The following is a 22,836-nucleotide window of genomic DNA, read 5'->3' on the forward strand; positions in this document are numbered from 1 at the left end:
CCTGTCCTCTGTGAGTGGGACACCGCCCTCCGTCTCCTCTGCAAGCCAAGCCGAGCCCTGCTGTAGGCTGGGCCCCGAGGAGCCTGCCCCTGGAGCTGGGGGCTGCCTCCTCCCAGGAGGACCTGGCCCGCCCTTGCGTGTCCCAGGGCGCCCTCCTGAGTCGGCTGTGCCCACCTGGCTGCTGGGTGTGCCCCTGGTGTGCCGCCGCCCAGGTCCCTGCCTCGCCCATCCTCTCCTGCCTGACTCGGGCTGAGCCCGGGCGGCTCTGAGTATCCGGCTCCCTGGCTGGCGCCACCTGAGCTACCCTGCTGACCGCTCGGTGTGCTGGGCCCTCACCCACGGACACCCCTGGACAGCTCTTGTGGGGTTCTCCTCTCAGCTCCTAATGGCTGGAGGTTTGCTTCTTGCTGTAATTTCCCTAGAATAAAAATGGATGACCGGCCATCCTCACAGAGGACGCCGCCATGGACGCCCTGTCCTTGCTGGCCAGGGTCCCACGAGGACAGGCGCAGCCCCGGGGGCCTGGGTTTGTCCTTCCTGCAGGGGGCTGAGCTGCCCCTGGCTGATCCGCTTTGGGGCAGCTTAGGGGATTTCTTTTTCTCCCCCACGGTGCCCTCCCTGCCCGGGGGCTGGGATTTAGTCAGTGCTGAGTCAGCCCCAAGTCCTCCTGGGCGTCCTCACCACCGCTCGGAGCTCTTCCTGGTCCCCCAGGGCAGGAGCCGGCCACAGGCCAAGGGCAGCGAGTCGGCGCCAAGGGCCTGGCCTTGGCCGAGGTCTCCTCCGGCCTGAGCGGGCAGCGGGCAGCGCCAGGATGGACTTCGGGTCTCTGGAGACCGTGGTGGCCAACTCTGCCTTCATCGCTGCCCGGGGCAGCTTTGATGGGAGCAGCGGCCTGTCTTCCAGGGACAGGAAGTACCGGGCCAAGCTCCGGCTGCCCCCGCTGTCCAAGTGCGAGGGCCTCCGGGACAGCCTCGACCTGGACTTCCAGAGCGTGTGCCGGGAACAGCCCATCGGCAGGCGGCTCTTCCAGCAGTTTCTCAGGGCTGACCAGAGGCACGAGCCGGCTGTGGGCCTCTGGCTGGACATCGAGGACTACGACACGGTGGATGGTGACCTGCGGCCACAGAAGGCACAGAGCGTCGTGGCCACGTACCTGGACCCCCAGGCCAAGCTCTTCTGCAGCTTTCTGGATGAGGGGACCATGTCGAAGGTGAAGGGCGGGGCCGTGGGGGGCCAGGAGGGGCTGTTGCAGCCGCTGCTGCAGGCCACGCTGGAGCACCTGAGCGGGGCGCCCTTCCGGGAGTTCCTGGACAGCCTGCACTTCCGGAGGTTCCTGCAGTGGAAGTGGCTGGAGGCCCAGCCTGTCGGGGAGGACTGGTTCCTGGACTTCAGGGTCCTGGGGAAGGGGGGCTTTGGGGAGGTGTCTGCCTGCCAGATGAAGGCCACCGGCAAGATGTACGCCTGCAAGAAGCTCAACAAGAAGCGTCTGAAGAAGAGGAAGGGGTACCAGGTGGGCACGGCGACCAGCAGCAGGGCCTGCTCTCGTGGTCCAGATGGAGGCTGCAGGCCCTGGAGGACCTGCCGAGCCGCACACTGCCCCCGCCACTGGTCCCGGGGCCTGTGGTCCTTCCCGGGTTCCTGGCCGGTGGACCCTGCCTGTCAGGGATTGCTCTCCGGAGTCTGCCCCATCTGGAAGTTCAAAGCCCGCTGACACTGCAACAGGGGAGGCTCTGGGGAAGGAGGCCGGGCTCTGAGGGAGGCCGGGCTCTCTGAGCCACATGTCTCTCGGACTGGCCTGGCCCGGGGCTGGGGTGCGGGGTTGGCCTTCTGGGAGGACAGGAGTCAGCGTCTTGCCGACTCCTCTGCTGGCACCAGTGTGTCCAGCCAGGCAGGGTCAGCGGGAGCTGCTCAGCCTAGAAGAACGCAGCTGTGAGCTGGACGTGACCACTCCCAGGGTGGTCGTGGCAATCTGGAAAGGGCAGGTCATGCCAGGCCATTCGTGTCTAACCCTGGCTTTAGCCTCCTCGGGTCTTGCTGCAGGCTGAGGCGAGCCCGGCCGGTCTTGCCCTGCACCCTGATGCCCCCCGTGGTCTCAGAGGAGCAGAGCTCTTTGGGGCAGAGGCTGGCAGGACGGGGCTGGGCGGCGGCAGGGGAGCTGGCTGGACCCAGGAAGCACTGAGAGGGAGGCCAGCACTGCGGCAGGGAGACGGCCGTCGGCTGGGTGGTGGGACCCCCGGGCCCAGTCTGAGATGGCTTCTCATGCTGCCCCTGTGTGCTGGGTGTGTGGAAAGGGTCTCCAGGGACTTCAATTGCTTCTGAAGCTGGGCACACTGTCCTGCATGAGTCTGGCCCTGTGGCCACTGGTGCAGGCGGCCTGGGCCCCTCCACAGGCCTCTGGTTTCCCTCCTCTGCCCTCCAGGGCGCCATGGTGGAGAAGACCATCCTGACCAAAGTGCACAGCAGGTTCATCGTCTCTCTGGCCTATGCTTTCGAGACCAAGACTGACCTCTGCCTGGTGATGACCATCATGAATGGAGGTGATGTAAGGTAAAGGGCCGTCCAGGCTGGTGGCCCGCGAGCTGAGCACATCTGCTTGGGCCCCATCAGAAGCCCCTCTGTCCCAGAGCTGGTGCCTGTCTCAGGCCATACCAGGGCAGCAGTCCCTGGTCGCCCTGGCCAGGCTGGTCACGGGTGCCTCCCGGTTCTGTTCCCTGACCTGGTGCCGGGAGCCGAGGCCGGCGCAGGGCCTCGCACCTCACACCAAGGGCCGGTGCGTGGTGATCGACACCCTTGGTGCCCGCCCGGGAGGGAGCTGGCCTGCAACACGAGCGGCCCATGTGGGCCGGCCGTGCCGCCAGCAGCCAAGCAGCATGTGTGCCCTGACCAGTCCCTGGGCGACTCTGAGGCCATCTGGGCTCCCAGGAAGGTCGGGGGGCCAGGCCCGGAGCTGGCTGAGGCCTCATCTGGGCCTTGGTGTCCTCGTCTGTGAAACGGGACCCATGCCCAGGTTCACGCTGTCCTGGAGGGCCTGGGCCAGCCTGGAGCTGCAGGGGGCCTGGCTGGGAGGCCCACACTGCCTCCTGCCCCCGCCCTCACTCCGTGGGCCCTTCTCTCTGGCTGCTTGGGTTCCAGTGAGGGACATGAGGGCCACACAGCAGCCTTCGATGGCCCAGGGAGGAGAGGTGGGCAGCTCTCAAGGTCGGGTGACTCGTGCCTGCCGTGGGCCACGCACATCAGCAGGGACCAGGCGGCCACTGGCCCCCGTGTGGACGGGCAAGTGGCCTTGGGCTCCCGGAGGACAGGCCCCTGACCGCAGCTCCTGCCTTTGAGAGTCGTGGTTGGGGTGCAGGAAGCCGGTGCCTCCGGCCGCCTGGGCCTGTCCCGGGCGGGCTGTGGCCAGGGTGCCGGTGCTCTGCGCGTGCCGCCCAGGTACCACATCTACAGCGTGGACGAGGAGAGTCCCGGCCTCCCGGAGCCACGCGCCACCTTCTATGCGGCCCAGATGCTGAGCGGCCTGGAGCACCTGCACCAGAGACGGATCGTCTACCGCGACCTCAAACCCGAGAACGTGCTGCTGGACGACGGGGGTGAGCCGTGGCGGCTGGGCGGGCCGCACTGGCACCACTCCCCACGGTCGCCCCAGGCTCTGAAGGACTGAGCGCGAGGGGTCGGACGGTCCGGCTCCCTGGTCCCCGGGCCCTAGGCACGGCCACTCCTGGGCCAAGGCCGGGCCGCCCTGGGCCGGACACAAGCCTGGAGCCGGAAGCTGCCTGTGCCGAGGCTCGAGCCAGGGTCGGGGACTGGGCACCCTGAGGTCACTGTCAGCCCTGCTGCCCGCATGCTGTGTGCCCCGGGCCCTGCAGTCAGGGTGTGTGTGCTGTGTGTGTGTGTGTGTGTGGTGTGTGTGTGTGTGTGTGTGTGTGTGTGGTGTGTGTGTGTGGTGTGTGTGTGGTGTGTGTGTGTGTGTGTGTGGTGTGTGTGTGTGTGTGTGTGTGTGGTGTGTGTGTGTGTGTGGTGTGTGTGTGGTGTGTGTGTGTGTGTGTGGTGTGTGTGTGTGTGTGTGGTGTGTGTGTGTGTGGTGTGTGTGTGGTGTGTGTGTGTGTGTGTGGTGTGTGTGTGTGGTGTGTGTGTGGTGTGTGTGTGTGGTGTGTGTGTGTGTGGTGTGTGTGTGTGTGTGTGTGGTGTGTGTGTGTGTGGTGTGTGTGGTGTGTGTGTGTGTGTGGTGTGTGTGTGGTGTGTGTGTGTGTGGTGTGTGTGTGTGTGTGTGGTGTGTGTGTGTGTGTGGTGTGTGTGTGTGTGGTGTGTGTGTGTGGTGTGTGTGTGTGTGTGTGGTGTGTGTGTGTGTGTGGTGTGTGTGTGTGTGGTGTGTGTGTGTGGTGTGTGTGTGTGTGGTGTGTGTGTGTGTGTGGTGTGTGTGTGTGTGGTGTGTGTGTGTGGTGTGTGTGTGTGGTGTGTGTGTGTGGTGTGTGTGTGTGTGTGGTGAGTGTGTGTGGTGTGTGTGTGTGGTGTGTGTGTGTGTGGTGTGTGTGTGTGGTGTGTGTGTGTGGTGTGTGTGTGTGGTGTGTGTGTGTGTGGTGAGTGTGTGTGTGTGGTGTGTGTGTGTGGTGTGTGTGTGTGTGGTGTGTGTGTGTGTGTGGTGTGTGTGTGTGTGGTGTGTGTGTGGTGTGTGTGTGTGGTGTGTGTGTGTGTGTGGTGTGTGTGTGTGTGGTGTGTGTGTGTGGTGTGTGTGTGTGTGTGTGGTGTGTGTGTGTGTGGTGTGTGTGTGTGGTGTGTGTGTGTGTGGTGTGTGTGTGTGGTGTGTGTGGTGTGTGTGTGTGGTGTGTGTGTGTGTGGTGTGTGTGTGTGTGTGGTGTGTGTGCAGGGTGTGCTGTGGGTGTGTCCTGGGTGTGCTGGGTGTGTCCTGGGTGTGTCCTGGGTGTCCTGGGTGTGCTGGGTGTGTCCTGGGTGTACTGTGTGTGTGTCCTGGGTGTGGTCTGGGTGTCCTGGGTGTGTCCTGGGTGTGCTGGGTGTGGCCTGGGTGTGCTGGGTGTGTCCTGGGTGTGTCCTGGGTGTGTCCTGGGTATCCTGGGTGTGCTCTGGGTGTGTCCTGGGTGTGCTGTGTGTGTGTCCTGGGTGTGCTGTGTGTGTGTCCTGGGTGTGCTGTGTGTGTGTCCTGGGTGTGCTGGGTGTGTCCTGGGTATCCTGGGTGTGCTGGGTGTCCTGGGTGTGCTGGGTGTCCTGGGTGTGCTGGGAGTGTGTCCTGGGTGTGCTGTGGGTGTGTCCTGGGTGTGCTGTGTGTGTGTCCTGGGTGTGCTGGGTGTGTGTCCTGGGTGTGCTGGGTGTGTCCTGGGTGTGCTCTGGGTGTGTACTGGGTGTGCTGAGTGTGTGTCCTGGGTGTGCTGAGTGTGTGTCCTGGGTGTGCTGGGTGTCCTGGGTGTGCTGGGTGTGCTGGGTGTGCTGGGTGTGTGGCCCGGGTGTGCTGGGTGTGTCCTGGGTATCCTGGGTGTGCTGTGTGTCCTGGGTGTGCTGGGTGTGTCCTGGGTGTGCTGTGTGTATGTCCTGGGTGTGCTGGGTGTGCTGGGTATCCTGGGTGTGCTGGGTATCCTGGGTGTGCTGGGTGTGTCCTGGGTGTGCTGGGTGTGTGTCCTGGGTGTGCTGGGTGTGGCCTGGGTGTCCTGGGTGTGCTGGGTGTCCTGGGTGTGCTGGGTGTGTGTCCTGGGTGTGCTGGGTGTGTGTCCTGGGTGTGCTGGGTGTGGCCTGGGTGTCCTGGGTGTGCTGGGTATCCTGGGTGTGCTGGGTGTGTGGCCTGGGTGTGCTGTGTGTATGTCCTGGGTGTGCTGGGTATCCTGGGTGTGCTGGGTGTCCTGGGTGTGTCCTGGGTATCCTGGGTGTGCTGTGTGTATGTCCTGGGTGTGCTGGGTGTGTGGCCTGGGTGTGCTGGGTGTGTCCTGGGTATCCTGGGTGTGCTGGGTGTGTCCTGGGTGTGCTGGGCGTGCTGGGTGTGGCCTGGGTGTCCTGGGTGTGCTGGGTGTGCTGGGTGTCCTGGGTGTGCTGGGTGTGCTGGGTGTGTGGCCCGGGTGTGCTGTGTGTGTGGCCTGGGTGTGCTGGGTGTGTCCTGGGTATCCTGGGTGTGCTGGGTGTGTCCTGGGTGTGCTGGGCGTGCTGGGTGTGGCCTGGGTGTCCTGGGTGTGCTGGGTGTGCTGGGTGTGTGGCCCGGGTGTGCTGGGTGTGTGGCCTGGGTGTGCTGGGTGTGTCCTGGGTATCCTGGGTGTGCTGGGTGTGTCCTGGGTGTGCTGGGTGTGTGTCCTGGGTGTGCTGGGTGTGGCCTGGGTGTCCTGGGTGTGCTGTGGGTGTGTGCAGGGTGTGCTGGCTGTGCTGCCTGTGTGGCCAGGGTGCCTGCGGGCAGCGGCCTGCCAGGCCCCCCAGTGACCGCAGCGCGCTGTTCCAGGCAACATCCGCATCTCGGACCTGGGGCTGGCCGTGGAGCTGCCGGAGGGGCAGAGCAAGACCAGGGGCTACGCAGGGACGCCAGGTGAGGTGCGGTGGGCCTCGCGCGGTCAACAGCCAGGGTCCACTGGCTGCCCCCAGGGCCGCCCCGGGACGGCCTCCTGCCTGCTGAAGCCACCCGCTGGGCGTGATGAGCAGGGGCCCAGGGCAGGACCTCAGGGCCTGGGCTGCAGAGAATGGGTCTGTCCCGAGTGCTGGCTCGGGGAGTCGGGCCTGGGGCCACTGCGGGATGTCCGCACACAGGTGTGTCACATGCACACACACACACACACACACACACACACTTGTGAACGTATCCATGACCCTGCCTGTGTGCGTCTGGGTGTGCAGGTATCTGACACGTGCCTCTGCATGCAGGTCTGTGCACTGGTACGATCTGTGTGTCTGGCATGTGCGTGTGTGTGTCTGTCCTGTGTGTCCTGTGTGTGTGTCCCCGCGGGCAGGGAAGGAGTGGCAGAGCTGAGGAGGGCAGGGTCTAGTGGAGACCCCTCATTAGTGCTGTGTGACCTTGGGTGATTTGCTTAACGTCTCTGGCCATGGGTTCTGATATACACCATGGACACCACGGGAGGTGTGGTGTGGACGTAGCTGCTTGCCTGGTGACTCTGCCGCAGCCAGAACAGAGGTGGACCCTGCCTGCAGGGATGCGATAGCTGTATGGCCACTAGAGGGCCCCGTGGCCCGCGCTCTGCTGTCAACCTGCGGTCAGGAGCCAGTCTCTGGCTTTGACTCCCAGCAGCTCCCTGGTCAGCTGAGGCTGGCGGCAGAGGCCGGGCCTGGCTCCCTGCAAGGTCTCTGCTGGCTGAGGATGGTGTCTTCCGTGTGCAGGCGGGCACAGGGTGCCCGGGCGCTCAGGACCCACCACGGCATGTTGCTGGTGGGCCCAGGGCCTGGACGGGCAGGATGGGCTGCGCCACACTGACACTCAGCTCCAGCTGTGTCTCTGCCCAGGGTGCTGGCCCTGCTCGGTGCCTAGGGGTCCGTGGGGCAGGTGGGCAGGACCCTCTGTGAGGGAACCACCTGACCCCCAGGCGAGGATGGTGGGGCTGCGAGGGGCTGGCCCCAGGCCAGGTTGGCCGTGGTGGCAGTTCAGCACAGGCCTGAGGGCCCAGCTGGCCACTTGCCTCCTGGTCAGCCGGAGCAAGCTCCGCTCTCCTCTGCACAGTGAGGTGACTGGTGGCCCTGGTGGGTGCAGGAGTGGGGTCAGCTCAGCAGGTGCTGGACAGGTGCTGCCAGACAGTGCCCGGGCTGAGGTCTCCCTGCAGGACGCCAGGCCTGCTCTGGGGGCGTCCCGTGGGCCCGTTCCTGGGGTGCCTGGCCAGGGTCTGTGCTCTTGGGTCCTGGCCTGGGGTGAGTGAGAAGCCCGCAGGGCCGCCTCTGCCCCAAGAGCCCTGCCCACGGCGGGGCCTGCCCGGCGTGGCCTGCAGGGCCCAGGGAGGGAGAGGAGACCCCACCCTGGGTCACTTGGCCCAGGGAACACGGCTCAGCCGGGGCACTGTCCTTGTCAGGATGGGGTGCTGTGGCCTCCAGGGGTGGAGGCCAGCGGGGACCTGGGGTGCGGCTCCCTCAACCTGCAGCTGTGTCCCGCAGGCTTCATGGCCCCGGAGCTCCTGCGCGGCGAGGAGTACGACTTCTCTGTGGACTACTTCGCCCTGGGGGCCACCCTGTACGAGATGATCGCGGCTCGAGGTCCCTTCCGAGCCCGAGGAGAGAAGGTGGGCGCTGCCCAGCGGGGGTCTTGCCATGGCCCCCGTTGGCTGGGACACCGTGGGGTGGTTTAGAGGACCACGGGGATGCAGGCTCCGGTCAGGTCTTGCTCCTGGTGTGGCTCTGAGGGTGACACCCTAACCCTAGAGACCATCCAGGCTGCCGGCTCCCCAGAATGAGAGGTGGCAGAGGAAGTGTCCCCACAGAGCCTGCCGCCCTCCCCTTCTGAGTGGCAGACTGAGACCTGAGAGTCATTCATGGGCCCTGTTCACAAAAGGGCTGCTGCTGCACCATCCCAAGGCCTGGCCACCCACAGCTCCGTAGCTCCCTGGCTGCTAGGCCACCGATGAGCACACAGGTCACAGTGGCTCATGCTCCTGGAACAGCTGCTACTTTTCAATTTAGTACAGCAAGCTCCCCTCCTCCCCACACTTCAAAAGCCTGCTGCCCAGCATGGGCACAGAGCTGACCTGAATGTCCTGGAGGGAGGTGGACATCTCGTGGTTCCTGTTCAGCCCGTCCCCCAAAGCATCTCAGAACTTTGGCTTTCCTGCAACTCAAACAAGAAAGAGCCCCTGAAGGTGGCTCTGCCGGGCTCATGGCCAGCAGGATGGCTGTAGGTCGATTCCCTCCACAGGTGTGGACAGAGCTCAGGGGCTGTGGGCCGAGGCAGGGCAGAGCTAGAGCCAGGGGCCAGGATCTCTGTGGTGTCCTGCCAATGGGAGCAGCACCTCACAGTGCCCTCAAATGCAGCCTGTCCAGCTCTGAGCCCACCACCCACGACTACCTGGGGCCTGGCCCTGACTGGTGGGGTGCAGTGCCCTGTGCTGGTCTCCCCAGGATGGCACTGGAACAGGCTGAATTCTGAGCTCCTGGTGGTCAGTGTCCACGCCCCCCATGCTCAGTCACTCTGCGTCCACCTCTGCCAGCGTGCAGAGGACTCGCCTGCGGGTAGACTGGGGTGTCGGGGAGGAACGTCCAGCCTGGCCTGCGGGTGGGCTGGGGTGTCAGGAGGAACGTCCAGCCTGGCCTGCGGGTGGGCTGGGGTGTCGGGGAGGGGCGTCCAGCCTGGCCTGAGGGTGGGCTGCTGGGGTGTCAGGAGGAGCGTGCAGCCTGGCCTGCAGGTGGGCTGGGGTGTCAGGAGGAGCGTCCAGCCTGGCCTGAGGGTGGGCTGCTGGGGTGTCAGGAGGAGCGTGCAGCCTGGCCTGAGGGTGGGCTGGGGTGTCAGGAGGAGCGTCCAGCCTGGCCTGCGGGTGGGCTGCTGGGGTGTAGGGGAGGAGCGTCCAGCCTGGCCTGAGGGTGGGCTGGGGTGTCAGGAGGAGCGTCCAGCCTGGCCTGCAGGTGGGCTGGGGTGTCAGGAGGAGCGTGCAGCCTGGCCTGAGGGTGGGCTAGGGTGTCGGGGAGGAACGTCCAGCCTGGCCTGCGGGTGGGCTGGGGTGTCAGGAGGAGCGTCCAGCCTGGCCTGCGGGTGGGCTGGGGTGTCGGGAGGAACGTCCAGCCTGGCCTGCGGGTAGACTGGGGTGTGGGGAGGAACGTCCAGCCTGGCCTGCGGGTGGGCTGGGGTGTCAGGAGGAGCGTCCAGCCTGGCCTGCGGGTGGGCTGGGGTGTCAGGAGGAACATCCAGCCTGGCCTGCAGGTGGGCTGGGGTGTCGGGAGGAGCGTCCAGCCTGGCCTGAGGGTGGGCTGGGGTGTCAGGAGGAGCGTCCAGCCTGGCCTGAGGGTGGGCTGGGGTGTCAGGAGGAGCGTCCAGCCTGGCCTGCGGGTGGGCTGCTGGGGTGTAGGGGAGGAACGTCCAGCCTGGCCTGCGGGTGGGCTGGGTGTCAGGAGGAGCGTCCAGCCTGGCCTGCGGGTGGGCTGGGGTGTCAGGGGAGGAGCGTCCAGCCTGGCCTGCGGGTGGGCTGGGATGTCAGGAGGAGCGTCCAGCCTGGCCGGGTGGGCTGGGGTGTAGGGGAGGAGCGTCCAGCCTGGCCTGCGGGTGGGCTGGGGTGTAGGGGAGGAACGTCCAGCCTGGCCTGCGGGTGGGCTGGGGTGTAGGGGAGGAGCGTCCAGCCTGGCCTGAGGGTGGGCTGGGGTGTAGGGGAGGAACGTCCAGCCTGGCCTGCGGGTGGGCTGGGTGTAGGGGAGGAGCGTCCAGCCTGGCCTGCGGGTGGGCTGGGGTGTCGGGGAGGAGCGTCCAGCCTGGCCTGCGGGTGGGCTGGGATGTCAGGAGGAGCGTCCAGCCTGGCCTGCGGGTGGGCTGGGGTGTAGGGGAGGAGCGTCCAGCCTGGCCTGCGGGTGGGCTGGGGTGTCGGGGAGGAGCGTCCAGCCTGGCCTGCGGGTGGGCTGGGGTGTCGGGGAGGAGCGTCCAGCCTGGCCTGCGGGTGGGCTGGGGTGTCAGGAGGAGCGTCCAGCCTGGCCTGCGGGTGGGCTGGGGTGTAGGGGAGGAGCGTCCAGCCTGGCCTGCGGGTGGGCTGGGGTGTTGGGGGTAGCGTCCAGCCTGGCCTGCGGGTGGGCTGGGGTGTCAGGAGGAGCGTCCAGCCTGGCCTGCGGGTGGGCTGGGGTGTCGGGGAGGAGCGTCCAGCCTGGCCTGAGGGTGGGGTGGGGTGTTGGGGGTAAGCGTCCAGCCTGGCCTGCGGGTGGGCTGGGGTGTCAGGAGGAGTGTCCAGCCTGGCCTGCGGGTGGGCTGGGGTGTCGGGGAGGAGTGTCCAGCCTGGCCTGCGGGTGGGCTGGGGTGTCAGGAGGAGTGTCCAGCCTGGCCTGCGGGTGGGCTGGGGTGTCAGGAGGAGTGTCCAGCCTGGCCTGCGGGTGGGCTGGGGTGTCAGGAGGAGCGTCCAGCCTGGCCTGAGGTGGGCTTGACACAGAGGGTGTGTCCGCCTGGCGGGCAGGTGGAGAACCAGGAGCTCAAGCAGCGTGTCCTCTCGGAGCCCGTGGCTTACTCAGACAAGTTCGGCCAGGCCAGCAGGGACTTCTGTGAGGCGCTGCTGGAGAAGGACCCGGAGAAGCGCCTGGGCTGGAGAGACGGCTCCTGCGACGGGCTGCGGGCCCACGCCCTTTTCAAAGACATCAGCTGGAGGCAGCTAGAGGCCGGTACTGTTGGGCACCTTGGGCCTGAGGGACTGCCTGGCCCTTGCATCCTTGCCCTGTCCAGTGGTGGGACCCCAACCCCTCTTGCCCAGCCATGCCACCCAGCCCTCTGTCCATCCCCAGCATGCCGGGCCTGGGCACTGCAGTGGGCGTGTGGCCCTGAGTTCAGCTGAGCTTGGTGTCCACTCTGTGGCTCTGAAGGCCAGAGCCATGGGAGGCAGGGTCCTCTCACTGTGTGGAGAGGTGAGGTCTTGACCTGGCTGTCCTCAACTGTGTGTCCCTGTGTCCTCACCGTGTCTTCAAGCATGATGTGCACACTTGTGAGTCTGTGTGTGTGCTCCTGGGTGTGTCTATGCGTGTGTGTGTCTGGGAGGGACGTGGAAGGCCCCGCTGTCCCTCCAGGAGCCTGGTGGAAGACCTGGATCATCACCATACAACTGTGCCTAGGACAGAGCCGGGGCCGGGGGCCAGCTCAGCCTCCTGGGGGGAAGCGGTCCCGGGAAGGGTCAGGCAGGGGAGTGGGCTCTGCGGGGGAGAGCCGTCAGGACACAGGCCCCAGGAAGGACGCGGGTCCCGGGAGCCCCAGGACTGTGCTGTGCCAGACCAGGCTGAGTCGGGGTGTCCAGCGCAGCTGGTGGGAAGGAGCACACAGAGGCCTTGGAGGGGCAGCAGCTGGCCGCCAGCCTGCACCCGCGTGTCTGTGTGAAGGCGGGGGCTAGGGGGCCCCAAGGACCTGGTGCACCGAGGGAGGGTCTGGGGGTCTGCACACATGGGGCTCGTCAGGGACTGGCATCCTGCATCTGCTGGCTCCTGGGCATGTGAGCAGAGGCCATCTTGGGAGGGAGGGTCGGCGGGGTCAGTCAAGTCCACCTGGGCACGAGCCAGGGCCTCTGGGCCACAGGGAGGTTGAGGGAGCTGCCGAGGGCTGAGATCCCCAGGGGCCAGGGCAGGAGGGCTGGGGAGCGCGGGGCGAGGGCTGGTGGCTCATGGTACACTGCCCAGCCCGGCTTCAGGCGTCCAGCTGTCCTCGCAGCACAGAGCACTGGACCCCAGGCCGGGATCTGAGAGACGCTGCTTTTCTCCTTGGCTGCTGGAGGCCCATGCTCTGTCCTCCTCACCTGTGCCTCCTCTCACCTGCCCTCCTCACCTGGGCCTCCTCTCACCTGGCCTCCTAACCTGGGCCTCCTCTCACCTGTCCTCCTAACCTGGGCCTCCTCTCACCTGTCCTCCTAACCTGGGCCTCCTCTCACCTGCCCTCCTAACCTGGGCCTCCTCTCACCTGTCCTCCTAACCTGGGCCTCCTCTCACCTGCCCTCCTCACCTGGGCCTCCTCTCACCTGGGCCTCCTCTCACCTGTCCCTCTTCACTGCCCTCCTCATCTGGGCCTCCTCTCACCTGGGCCTCCTCTCACCTGCTCTCCTCACCTGGGCCTCCTCTTACCTGAGCTTCCTCTCACCTGCCTTCCTCACCTGTGCCTCCTCTCACCTGCCCTCCTCACCTGGGCCTCCTCTCACCTGTCCTCCTAACCTGGGCCTCCTCTCACCTGGGCCTCCTCTCACCTGCCCTCCTAACCTAGGCCTCCTATCACCTGGGCCTCCTCTCTCCTGTCCTCCTCACCTGGGCCTCCTCTCACCTGCCCTCCTCACCTGGGCCTCCTCTCACCTGCTCTCCTCACCTGCGCTCTTCACCTGGGCCTCCTCACCTGGGCCTCCTCTCACCTGCACCTCTCTCTGTACCCCACAGGAATGCTGACTCCTCCCTTCATCCCCGACTCCAGAACTGTCTATGCCAAGAGCATCCAGGACGTGGGAGCCTTTTCCACCGTCAAGGGTGTGGCCTTTGACAACGCAGACTCGGAATTCTTCCAGGAGTTCGCTTCGGGCAACTGTCCGGTTCCCTGGCAGGAGGAGATGATCGAGACAGGCGTCTTCGCGGAGCTGAACGTGTGGCGCCCTGACGGGCAGATGCCGGACGACATGAAGGGAGTCTCCGTGGGGGAGGCGGCTCCCGTGTCCAAGTCAGGACTGTGTCTGGTCTCCTAGCCACGTTCCGGAAGGAGCAGCTCTGGGTGCACATGCAGACCTCTGGGTCAGCCCGTGGCCCCCAACGGCGGGCACCAGCTCCCTTCCCCCTCCAGACCCCTCAAGGACGAGAAGCCTGCCCAGCCCAGGAGCCCCGGGCCACCAATGGGGTCGTCCACCTTCTCGTCTTATTTCACTCAAAAGAGGCAGGAAAACATTCCAGGTGCCATAAGGCAGCGACAGACGGGCCCAAGGCCATGCAGAGATGCACGAGGGGACCGCCCTTCCGGGCAGCGCTGGCCAAGGTGCAGTCAGAAGCCGGGGGCAGCGTGGGTCTCCTGGGCCGTTGCTAACACCCCAGCCCAGGTCCCTCAGGAGGAGGCCAGCTCTCAGTGAGATGAGGGCTGGCAGACCATAGCTGCAAGCTGCAAGAGGCTGGACTCTGGGATGGTCCCGGACTCCGGACTGGCCCTGCTCCCAGCCACCGCACTCCAGGGACTCGCACTCGGGGACACTAAGTCTGTGGGAGTGGAAATGGTGGGACTTCCCTGGGCTTAGCTGGGAATCACTGCCTCCATGAAGTGGCAGGGAAGCTGCCTCAGGGGCCAGCACCACTGGTGGTGGACACTGTGTCCTATTTCATGTCCTCTGTCACCACCTGGGGTGGACATCTGTGTTCTCATTAACACCACCTGTGGTATAGTTGTGTAGATACCTCCTCCGTCCACAGCACCTGTGGTGGACGCCATCTCATCTCCTCCATCACCACCTATGGTGGACGCCCGTCTCCTTGGCCCACAGCACCTGTGGTGGACAATGTCCCCTCAGTGCACAGCACCTGTGGTGGACGCCATCTCATCTCCATCACCACCTGTGGTGGACGCCCGTCTCCTTGGCCCACAGCACCTGTGGTGGACACTGTCCCCTCAGTTCACAGCACCTGTGGTGGACGCCATCTCATCTCCTCCATCACCACCTGTGGTGGACGCCCGTCTCCTTGGCCCACAGCACCTGTGGTGGACACTGTCCCCTCAGTGCACAGCACCTGTGGTGGACGCCATCTCATCTCCATCACCACCTGTGGTGGACGCCCGTCTCCTTGGCCCACAGCACCTGTGGTGGACAATGTTCCCTTAGTGCACAGCACCTGTGGTGGACGCCATCTCATTTCCTCCATCACCACCTGTGGTGGACACCCGTCTCCTTGGCCCACAGCACCTGTGGTGGACACTGTCCCCTCAGTGCACAGCACCTGTGGTGGACGCCATCTCATCTCCATCACCACCTGTGGTGGACGCCCGTCTCCTTGGCCCACAGCACCTGTGGTGGACAATGTTCCCTTAGTGCACAGCACCTGTGGTGGACGCCATCTCATTTCCTCCATCACCACCTGTGGTGGACACCCGTCTCCTTGGCCCATAGCACCTGTGGTGGACACTGTCCCCTCAGTGCACAGCACCTGTGGTGGACACCCGTCTCCTCCGTCCATAGCACCTGTGGTGTGTTAAGGTCTGTAGACAAGTCAGAATAACACCTGGCATTTGGCCAGGGGAATGTAGAGTTCCTAAACAAGTCTGGATGGTGCCTGGCAAAAGGCCAGAGGGAGTGGTTTGAGAAGTAACAAAATTGAGCCATTAAGTGTGGAGATTCCTGATTGGTTGACTGATGTATCTAGTTTATGCTAATTAAGATAAGCTGTGCAAAATGTATAAATAGCTCTGTTGTCCTACAATAAACGGCTCCCTCTCCTGCTGTATCAACGTACGCAAGTTATTCATCACCCCCCGGCAGTGGTGGACGCCCATCTCATCTCCTCCATCACCACCTGTGGTGGACACCTGTCTCCTTGGCCCACAGCAGCTGTGGTGGACACTGTCCCCTCAGTGCACAGCACCTGTGGTGGATGTCCATCTCATCTCCTCCATCACCACCTGTGGTGGACACCTGTCTCCTTGGCCCATAGCACCTGTGGTGGACACTGTCCCCTCAGTGCACAGCACCTGTGGTGGATGTCCATCTCATCTCCTCCATCACCACCTGTGGTGGACACTGTCCCCTTAGTACACAGCACCTGTGGTGGATGCCATCTCCTCGGTCCACAGAATCTGTGGTGGACACTGTCTCCTCAGTCCATAGCATGTGTGGTGGACGCCCATCTCCTCTATCACCACCTGTGGTGGACGCCATCTCCTTAGTTCATAGCATCTGTGGTGGACGCCACCTCCGTGGCCCACAGAACCTGTGGTGGACACCATCTCTCAGTCCACAGCACCTGTGGTGGACACCCATCTCCTCTGTCACCACCTGTGGTGGATGCTGTCTCCTTGTGTTGAGAGCCACAGCCAAAGGGGCCCCAGCAAACTTCCAGCTGCCGGCTGATGATTGGCTCACAGCGGCCCCAGCAACATCTAGCTGATTGGCTCCTCTGCGGTGATGCTCATTGGGCTGTTTCCTTGCCCTTCAGACTGCCGGCTGATGATTGGCTCACAGCGGCCCCAGCAACATCTAGCTGATTGGCTCCTCTGCGGTGATGCTCATTGGGCTGTTTCCCTGCTTTTCAGACCACGGAGCTGCTCATTGGGGGACTTCTTTGGCTCCGCCCACACGACCCAGCCAATCGGCTTCAAGAGCAGGAGGATTGTGGGAGGTGGAGAGGCTGGGGTGGGTGAGAGGCTTGTGGAAGCCGGTGGTGGCAGTTGGGCTCTGAGGGTTTTTCCTGAGGAGCTGTTTTGTTTGGCGTTTGTGGTTCTAAAAATAAAGTTAGTTTCTTTTGACAAGTGGCTCCTGAATTGTGCCCAGCCAGACTGCGGCATTTGGTGGCCCGCACGGGGAGCGACTGAGGGTAAGTAAACTGCCCGCCCCTGAGGGCAGGGCGAGAGGATAGGCAGCCATTCTAAGTCTCCTCTTTTGTTTGGCTTCACTTTTGTTTTAACTTGCCTGTCCCTGGAGATGAGTGAGACGGAAGAAAAACCGCTCACATCTGAGGAAAAACTATTTGCGTCTGAGGAACAGATAGGGAGAAAGGCTGTAATGATTTTGTGTGGTTCCATTTTTATTGCATTCTGTCTCGGCTTTGTTTGGCGTCATCTTGTTGGGTTGTATTACAGTAGAAATACGGGATCAGAAATTAGTAAAAAACAAACCGAAAGAGTGTTAAGTAAATTGTTAGAGCAAGGAGGCATCCCAGTAAAATCAAGAGCCGTCAGGGCATACGTCGATACAATACAAAAATGTAGCCCATGGCTTTTTAAGGAGGAGTTGTTAGATATATCACAGTGGGACCATCATGGTGAAGATTTAAAAAGAGTAGAAAAGAACAACCCAGGGACTCTGCCAGTTGGCACATTGCCATTGTGGACGTTGGTATCTGGTTTGCTTAGTCCAAAGCCTTCAGTTCAGACAAAGGTAGAGGCTAATAACATCTTTCTATCAGAAAGCATAAGTGTCCAACCAACAGCACCACCTCTACAGGACACTGCTACTAACAGCATTCTATCACCAGAGGGCGTAAGTGTCCAACCAACAGCACCACCTCTACAGGACACGGCTACTAACAGCACTCTATCACCAGAGGGCGTAAGTGTCCAGCCAACAGCACCACCTCCATATGCTAGGAGGCTCCCAACCCCCGCAGTTGATAGTTGGGATCCTGAGACAGGATCTCAAGTATGCCCTGTATTTGAGGTAGGAGGACAGCGAATTTACCAGGGTTTAAATTTCAAAACAGTGAAGGAGCTAAAAGAGGCTGTAACAACCTATGGTCCTCAAGCACCCTTCACTGTAAGCTTGGTGGAATCCATTACCAACTTAAACATGACGCCAGCAGATTGGGCTAATGTTTGTAAAGCTGTGTTAACTGGAGGACAATACCTGTTATGGAAGGTTGCCAATGAGGAATTTTGCAAGGAGATGGCTAGTCAAAATGCAGCAGCTGGTTATCCTCAGAGAAATCTAGATACGTTGTTAGGAAAGGGACCTTATGAGGATCGGCAGCAACAACTTGCATATGATCCTGGTGTATATTTACAAATTGCTGTAGATGCAGTTAAGGCATGGAAGACTTTACAAGGACATGGAGGTTTACAAGGTCAATTATCTAAGATAATACAAGGAGCTAATGAACCTTACGCTGAATTTGTAGATAGGCTTATTCAAACAGCTACCAGAGTTTTTGGGAATACAGAACAAGCAATGCCATTAATAAAACAACTGGCTTATGACCAAGCGAATCGTTGGTGCAGAGATATCATTAGACCATGGAAACAGGAAGATTTAAACACATATATTAAATTATGTAGAGACATTAATGAACAAGAGCAAGTCATGGCAGCTGCACTAAAACAGGCTTTAGATGCCAGAGACATTAATGAACAAGGGCAAATTGTGGCAGTTGCAGTAAAACAGGCTTTAGATGCCAGGCCAAGAACATGCTACAATTGTGAACAAACAGGACATTTTAAAAGGAATTGCCCCATAGGAGGAGGGTTTAACAAAAGTAGGTATCAAAGGAGTAGAATACCGGGTATTTGCCCACGATGCCATAGAGGGAAACATTGGGCTAATGAATGCCGTTCTCAAACCACCATAGAGGGTACTCCATTACATTGGGCTAATGAATGACGTTCTCAAACCACCACAGAGGGTACTCCATCATCAAAAACCGAAAAAGGACAAGGTGTTTATCCACAATGTCGTGGACAAAGGCATTGGGCTCCGTTGCCAAAAAATGGACAGGGGGCCCCAATACTCCGGGGCCCCAAACTACAAATATACGGAGCACTGGAGGAACCCAGCAACCCCATCAGGGTATTGACCAGGACACATTGTCCCTCAGATCCCTCATCAGACAAACCAGAGGGAGCGCAGGGTTGGACATCTGTGCCTCCGCCAGATCAGTACTAACTCCAGAGATGGGAGTTCAAATCATTCCCACAGGGGTAAAAGGACCTCTTCCCAAAGGAATAGTAGGCTTATTATTGGGACGCAGCTCTTCTACTCTAAAAGGACCTTTGATAAGTCCTGGGGTAATTGATCTCGATTATGAAGGTGAAATAAAAATTATAGCCAGTTCTCCAAAGGGTATATCAATAATTTCACCAGGAGATAGAATAGCACAGTTACTAATAATACCAAGCCTACATGATAAATTTTCAGTCGTGCTGTAGAAAGAGATTCCAAGGGATTAGGCTCCACAGGTGTAGATTGGGCTATGCTTTCTTTAAATTTAGATTCTCGCCCCATGCTAAAACTAAATATTCAAGGACATGAATTTAATGGGCTACTGGATACAGGTGCAGACCTTAGCATTATCTCTCGTCAAGAATGGCCAAAACATTGGCCATTACAACAAGCCACTCAAACGCTTCGAGGCCTAGGAGTGGCGACTAATCCCGATAGAAGTGCAATGGTATTAGATTGGAAGGATCCTGAAGGATGTGAAGGAACTATACAGCCATATGTATTGGATCATCTTCCCGTAAATTTATGGGGACGAGATGTCCTAGATCAATTAGGTTTGACATTAACAAATAATATCAATCCAAATGCACCCACTATTATGGCTAGACAAGGTTTTAGAAAAGGAAAAAGATTAGAAAAACAAGAACAAGGTATAGCAGCACCAATACAAATAGATCAAGGAACAGACAGACATGGGTTGGATTTTCACAAAGGGCCACTGAGACAATAAAAATTACATGGAAATCAGAAAGACCAGTATGGGTTCCTCAGTGGCCCTTGACTAAAGAAAAGATACAAGTAGGCCATGATCTGGTCAAACAACAATTAGCGGAAGGACATATACAACCTTCTGTATCTCCCCAAATACTCCCATTTTTGTCATCAAAAAGAAATCTGGTAAATGGAGATTATTGCAAGATTTAAGAGCCATTAATAATGAAATGGTCATTATGGGACCTGCTCAATCGGGGATTCCTCAATTGTCTGCTTTGCCAAAAACTTGGTATGTTTTAGTTATAGATATTAAAGATTGTTTTTTTTCAATTCCAATTCATCCTGAAGATAGTCCACGTTTTGCATTTACTATCCCTGCACTGAATCATGAAGGTCCTGATCAGAGATATGAATGGAAAGTACTCCCTCAAGGGATGGCTACCAGCCCAACTATGTGTCAAATTTATGTTAACAAAGTAATCCAGCCACTTAGAAATCAAAATCCTGAACTACAAATATTTCATTATATGGATGATGTATTATTAGCACACAAAGCTAAAAACACGTTGCTAGAATGTTATGCCACACTTACAAACTTATTAAAAAATTATAATCTAGAGATAGCAATAGATAAAGTACAATTAAATTTTCCAATTAATTATTTAAGAGTTCTATTATCCTCAACCATGGTCCGTCCACCAAAAATTCAAATACGAGTAGATCAACTCAAATCACTTAATGACTTTCAAAAGTTATTAGGAGACATAAATTGGATAAGGCCTTATCTAGGTATTCCAACAGGAGAATTGGGACCTTTATTTGATATCCTAAAAGGTCCATCAGATCCAAATTCACCCCGAATGTTAACGCCTGAAGCAAGAAAGGCATTAAAAATCATTGAAACATATATGGAAAATATGCATTTGGATAGAATTGATATAAGTTTGCCTTTATTATTTATTGTACTACCAACAAAAAATATTCCTACAGGAGTATTTTGGCAAGAAGGTCCATTATTGTGGATACATTTATCTTATTCTCCTAACACTATTCTTACTAGGTATCCTGAGGCTGTAGGACAATTAATACTCAAAGGAATAAAAACAGCAAAGGGAGTGTTTGGAATTTCTCCCAATAAAATTATTACTCCATATACTATGGATCAAAATGATGAATTAGCTAATGAGTTAAATACTTGGGCAATAATTATGTGCAAATCTAATGTTTCATTTGATAACCACTTACCATCTAATCCTTTATTGTCTTTTTGGTCATTGCATCCTGTAATTTTTCCAAAAATGACAAGAAAAACACCTATCATGAATGCTCCAAATATATTCACTGATGGGTCAAATAATGGTACAGCAGCAATAGTTACACCTGATCAAACTTTTACATTTTTAGTACCCAAACAATCAGCTCAAAAGGTAGAGCTTAATGCAGTATTACAAGCTTTTGTGATGTTTAAAGATTCTGTATTTAATTTATTTTCTGATAGTATATAGTTAATGCTATAGTATCCCTTGAAGATGCTGGTAGGATTTTCCCTTCTTCTACTGTTTTCTCTTTGTTTTCCACTATACAAAGTTTAATCTGGGACAGAAAAGATCCATTCTTTATAGGACATATCAGGGCACATATAGGATTGCCTGGAGCCCTTAGTTTGGGCAATGATTTAGCAGATAAAACTACACATGACATATATATTTTCTCTACACTAGAAGAAGCTATAAACTTTCATAAAAAGTTCCATGTCAATGCTAATACTTTACAAAAGCATTTTAAAATAACTAAGGAACAAGCTAGACAAATAATAAAACAATGTCAAAATTGTGTGACCTTTTTAACCACAAGTTAATCTTGGAGTCAATCCTAGAGGATTGATACCTAACCATATTTGGCAGATGGACGTCACACACTTGCCAGAATTTGGAAAATTAAAATATTTGCATGTTACAGTTGATACTTTTTCTGGATTTTTGATGGGCTCCCTTCATGCCGGAGCAAAAACTAAAGATGTTATAGCTCATTGCTTACAAAATTTTGCCACTGTGGGCATTCCGAAACAGTTAAAAACAGATAATGCCCCTGGTTATACGTCTACCTCTTTTAAACAATTTTGCTCATCATTTGGCATTACTCATATAACAGGAATCCCATACAATCCACAGGGACAAGGCATAGTTGAAAGAGCTCATCAAACTAGTAAAATGTACTTATTAAAGCAAAAAGAGGGAATTGGGAAGGGGTATATATTCCCCAAAGATAAACTTAAAATAACCCTTTTTACTCTAAACTTTTTAAATTTGGATTCATCAGGACTTAGTGCTGCAGAAAGGCATATGTGTCCAAAAAATGTACATAAGCCCAAGGTACTTTGTAAAGATATTCTAACAGGACAATGGAAAGGTTCTGACCCAGTAATTGTCTGGAGTCAGAGGTCTGTTTGTGTGTTTCCACAGGGAGAACAGCAGCCGATTTGGATTCCGGAGAGATTAACTAAAGTGATTTCTACAGAGCAAAAAGAAGATGATTTAGCTCAAATCCATAACAGCTGATATCCAAAACTCCAATTTGGCTATCCTTACATCTGTGACAGAACCAGGATGCTTTTTTCAATATCTATTTTATTATTGCCCTTTCCCACATCATGAAGTTCTATTTGTTTTTTGAGCTCATACAGACCTAGGTTAATGTTTTGCTGATCAGTTCTATTTTTTTGACTATAGAGTTTTTAAACATTGCAATGGAGATTTCACCTGTAAAAAGTTATAAGGCCTTTACTATTATGTTATGTGTTGTATGTATTATATTATGTGTGCACACTTGTGTTTTGTGTTATATGTTTGAATGTACGTATGTCCATATATCATATATGATGAGCACTCATGACAAAATGGATCCAAATATTTTTTTTTATTCACATGATTTAAATGGCTTAATTTAAATTGGGTAAACAGCTGTTGAGGATTGTTTTAATATGTGAACAAAAAAGGAAGTTAACAGATCTGTTTGTTTACTTTCACCTTTCCTTTTCATTATATTTAATAATTCTCTTCAAGATAATGTAAATTGTTAAGAAAATTGTTTTGTTTTAGTGCCTTCTGGAATGTTACACAATTTTTTCTTTAGCCATTATTGCCAGAATTCCTATCTTCATCCCAGTGCCAGTGAAGACAATGTAAATTGTTAAGAAAATTGTTTTCTTTTAGTGCCTTCTGGAATGTTACATAATTTTTTCTTTAGCCATTATTGCCAGAATTCCTATCTTCATCCCAGTGTCGGTGAAGACAAAGATAAAACCAATCTACAGCTTCTGCAATAGCCATCACTGAACTGCTTGCACAACTTGCCTGGACTACATATCACTTGTATGCATTGTGAACTCACCTGTATGCATTGTGAACTATCTGTTGGTGCAGTGACTTGTGGTAGTGTTGGGGTATTTTTGTTGATGATGTCATCGGTGGTACAATTTTTCCAAAAGGAGCTGTCAATTGGCTTGGTGTATCTTCCTCCCTTCTGCTTGTCATGATCGTTCAGCTAAAATTTGGGGGCCAACAGAGGTGAGGCAAAGAACCTCACCCCCCTGCTGGTACCTCTCCACAGGTGTGGCTGTATACTGGACCGGTAGTCAATGACGGGTAAGATCCAATTACAATGGTACCAACCTAAGACAGGAGGCTGACGCCCTGAGGTCAGCTCATCCGAAGACGGGTAAGGACCATATGTAGTATTGGACAACCTAAGGCAGGCACGGTCCCTAAGCCACATGCTTGTTGTTTAAACAGAGAGGGGGAGATGTTGAGAGCCACAGCCGAAGGGGCCTCAGCAAACTTCCAGCTGCCAGCAACCTGTGGTGGATGCTGTCTCCTTGGCCCACAGA

At 57.1% G+C, this 22,836-nt stretch overlaps 1 protein-coding gene across 3 annotated transcripts; it reads left to right on the top strand.

The window, feature by feature from the left end:
• The first annotated feature begins 534 nt into the window (after positions 1 to 534).
• Grk1 (G protein-coupled receptor kinase 1) lies at positions 535 to 15,033 on the top strand. Of its 3 annotated transcripts, none has more exons than XM_005316967.4 (7): positions 535 to 1,510; positions 2,420 to 2,547; positions 3,430 to 3,587; positions 6,428 to 6,511; positions 8,077 to 8,201; positions 11,058 to 11,259; positions 13,000 to 15,033. In XM_005316967.4, the coding sequence occupies exons 1-7, from the start codon at positions 812 to 814 to the stop codon at positions 13,296 to 13,298; spliced, it is 1,695 nt and encodes a 564-aa protein (XP_005317024.2). In that variant the 5' UTR covers positions 535 to 811; the 3' UTR covers positions 13,299 to 15,033. The 3 variants fall into 3 exon arrangements, with proteins under 3 accessions (XP_005317024.2, XP_077872500.1, XP_077872501.1); XM_078016374.1 differs by having other exon boundaries at positions 535 to 1,210; XM_078016375.1 differs by lacking the exons at positions 8,077 to 8,201; positions 11,058 to 11,259.
• Positions 15,034 to 22,836: the final 7,803 nt, after the last annotated feature.

This window comes from Ictidomys tridecemlineatus, chromosome 6 (assembly GCF_052094955.1).
Source record: "Ictidomys tridecemlineatus isolate mIctTri1 chromosome 6, mIctTri1.hap1, whole genome shotgun sequence".
In the NCBI taxonomy this organism is placed as follows: domain Eukaryota; kingdom Metazoa; phylum Chordata; class Mammalia; order Rodentia; family Sciuridae; genus Ictidomys; species Ictidomys tridecemlineatus.

Coding starts and splice junctions, on each gene's coding strand:
- Grk1 (XM_005316967.4), top strand. CDS start 812: ATGGACTTCGGGTCTCTGGAGACCGTGGTGGCCAACTCTGCCTTCATC. Junction 2,548..3,429: donor ATGAATGGAGGTGATGTAAG/GTAAAGGGCCGT, acceptor CGTGCCGCCCAG/GTACCACATCTACAGCGTGG. Junction 6,512..8,076: donor GGGCTACGCAGGGACGCCAG/GTGAGGTGCGGT, acceptor TGTGTCCCGCAG/GCTTCATGGCCCCGGAGCTC.